At 39.8% G+C, this 2,874-nt stretch overlaps 1 protein-coding gene across 1 annotated transcript in view; it reads right to left on the bottom strand.

Moving 5' to 3' along the window:
• LOC129411739 (uncharacterized) overlaps positions 1–2,874 on the bottom strand; it is a 13,942-nt gene that overhangs the window by 787 nt on the left and 10,281 nt on the right. The window contains exons 9-10 of the mRNA XM_055163439.1: positions 336–617; positions 4–251 (exon numbers count right to left, since the gene is read on the bottom strand). Coding sequence (XP_055019414.1) covers positions 4–251; positions 336–617 — 530 coding nt within the window. The remainder of the gene's footprint in view (positions 1–3; positions 252–335; positions 618–2,874) is intronic.

The raw sequence follows: 2,874 nt of genomic DNA, 5'->3' as shown, positions 1-2,874 counted from the left end.
CACAGGCTGAGACGTTGTATATTTGAGAGTTTTGCTGTTGAAAGCCTGACAGCTGTAGTCTCCACTATGAATCGTCTGCATGTTCTTCACTTGTATCTGTGCTCCAGTAAAAGACAACAACTCTCCATTGAAAAGCCATTTAAAGTGAGCTGCAGGTCTGGAGTCAGCTGAGCAGGACAGAGACACGTCTGAACCTTCCTCATAATAATCAAGTAAAGGAGAGCTCCTCAAAATGACATCATCAGGTCCATCTGAAAATATCAAATATAAATACACAGTTTAGAGTTGGACATGGGATTGTTTGTGCGTCTGAACTGTAGACATGCTTTACTCACAGCTGATGGAGACTTCTGCTGGGGCACTGGTGCTGCTACTGAAAGGATCAGACACTTTACATGTGAATGGTCCGTGGTCATAGCGCCACACAGTGGCTATAGTGAGAGTTGCTCCTCCATCAGTGAGGTGCACTCTGTCACTGAGTGTAACTTCAGAAGTGCCATTGAACCAGAGGAAAGTTGTCAGGTTGATCCCATCAGCAGAACAGGAGAGAGTCACAGAACTGTTGAACTCCACTAAGTCTGAGCTGCTCACTGTGATGCTCACATTAGACACTGGCTCTGAGGGAGGGGGACAGCACATGTTAGTCTACATATGAAAATAAAGCGTGGCTGGTGTTACAGATTGTTCACTAACAGTAAAAAACACTTTGTTTAACTGATAACAGATGAAATGCCAAAAGGGTGCCTTTGTCCCTCAAGGAAAATAGACTCAAAAATTCTAACAAGCTTCTGCCAATATTAGTTTTGAATTCATGTGCTCATTAAATAAATAGTGAATAATAATGTGTGGCAGGTTGGGGTATATGCCACTTTTCCTCGCAGGCACACCTACAGTTGTGGATAAAATTGTTGGTACCCCTCTGACAATGAAAGAAAAATCAGCAATAATCACGGAAATAACTTGAAACCTTGAGAAAAAGCAATAATAAATATAAAATTTACTGAAAATTATCCAACAAAAAATCAAACATTTCTTTTCACCTGTGATTCAACAGAATTTTTAGAAAAAAAACAAAATGATTTCTGTAACTGTCGATGAGACTTCTGCTCTGTTCAACTAGTATTTTGACCCATTTCTTGTGAGCAAATTGTTGTAGTTGCCTGAGGTTTGAAAGATGCCTTCTCCAGACACCATGTTTCAGCTCATTTCACAGATGTTCAGGAGATCTGGGCTCACAGAAGAACACTCCAGAACAGTCCAGTGTTCTGTTCTTAGTCATTCTTGTGTGTTTTTAGCTGTGTGTTTGGGGTCATTATCCTGTTGGAAGTCCCATGACCTACGACTGAGACTGAGCTTTCTGACACTAGGCAACACATTTTGTTCCAGAATACCTTGATAGTTTAGAGATTTCATTGTACCTTGCACAGATTCAAAACACCCTGTGCCAGATGCAGCAAAACAGCCCCAGAACAAAACCAAGCCTCCTCCGTGTTTCACAGTAGGGACAGTGTTCTTTTCTTAGTCTGCTTCATTTTTGAGCTTCACTTTTGTCTCATCTGTGCAAAAAAACATTCTTCCAGAAACTTTGTGGCTTGTCAATATGTCAATATGTGGTGGATGGTGCGATCTGACACTGATGTACCTCGCCCTTCGAGTTCACATTTAATTTGTTTGGAGGCTGTTCTGGGCTCTTTGGTTCCATTCGTATGATCCATCTCTTCAATTTGTCATCAATTTTCCTCTTGCGGCCACGTCCAGGGAGGTTGGCTTCAGTCCTGTGGACCTTAAACTTGTGAAGAACGTGTGTAACTGTAATCACAGGAACATCAAACTGCTTGGAGATGATGTTATTGACTTTATCTTTAACCTGCTTGTCTATTATTTTCTTTCTAGTCTCCTGACACAGTTCTCTTCTTCTCTTTCTCTGGTCCATGTTCAGTATTGTGTCCATCATGTCTCCAAACAGCACAATGACACATGTCGCCCTTTAAACAGACAGACTGACCGAGAACAAGTTTGAAGACACCTGTGATGTAGATTAGAGACACACCGAAGTTTAACATGTCTCTATTGTCCAATTATTTACAGTCTTTTCTAGAGGTACCTTCATTTTGTCCACGCCAGTTTCATTAGTTTTTTTTTTGTTTTTTTTTTTGTAAATAATTCTGTTGAACAACAGTTCAAAAACACTGTCTGATTTTCATTGGTTATTTGTCAGGAAATTATTTCTTTTATTATTATTATTATTATTATTATTATTATTATTATTATTATTATTATTATTATTATTATTATTTTATTGCTTTTCTCAGTTTCACATGAGGTCAAAGCACCAGACCGTGGTCCTCACAGAGGCTACTCTAGGCATCAAGTGCAGTAGGAAAGTGTCAATTGTGGTGTTGCAGACAGCGTGGGTGAGTTTAGTTTTCGATTGTCTAGGGGACGGGGGGTGGCTCTCATTGTTGTGTCGGCCTACGGGCTGTTGGTCACTGATGAAACCGGCCACAGCTGTGAACATATGAACTTTGGTTCAAATGACACACTCTATTTTATGTTGGTGAACTTTGTGTTGGAGAACCATGGGTGATGGCCTTTGGCTGTTAGCATATTTTCACATGTCAGAATAAAAATATAGATATTTAAATAAATGAATGAATCATACATTTACTCAGTGTATGTGTCATATCAGTCCCACAGACCCATGTTTGTCTTTTCTATTTTTCCTGTCATCATAGACAGGTGGAATTATTAATAATGCCTCATCTGGTCACAAATGCAACATTTATAATTACCGTGAACGTTCAGTGTAGAGGTCCCAACTTGCACCATACCTCCTGCTGGTATAATGTTAACACTGTACTCTCCAGTGTCATT

The sequence above is a fragment of the Boleophthalmus pectinirostris genome, unplaced genomic scaffold (genome assembly GCF_026225935.1).
Source record: "Boleophthalmus pectinirostris isolate CB_2022bp ecotype Guang Dong unplaced genomic scaffold, ASM2622593v1 HiC_scaffold_6, whole genome shotgun sequence".
Lineage (NCBI taxonomy): Eukaryota > Metazoa > Chordata > Actinopteri > Gobiiformes > Gobiidae > Boleophthalmus > Boleophthalmus pectinirostris.
Note: the sequence above shows the minus strand (reverse complement) of the source record. Positions and strands in the feature narration are given on the sequence as shown.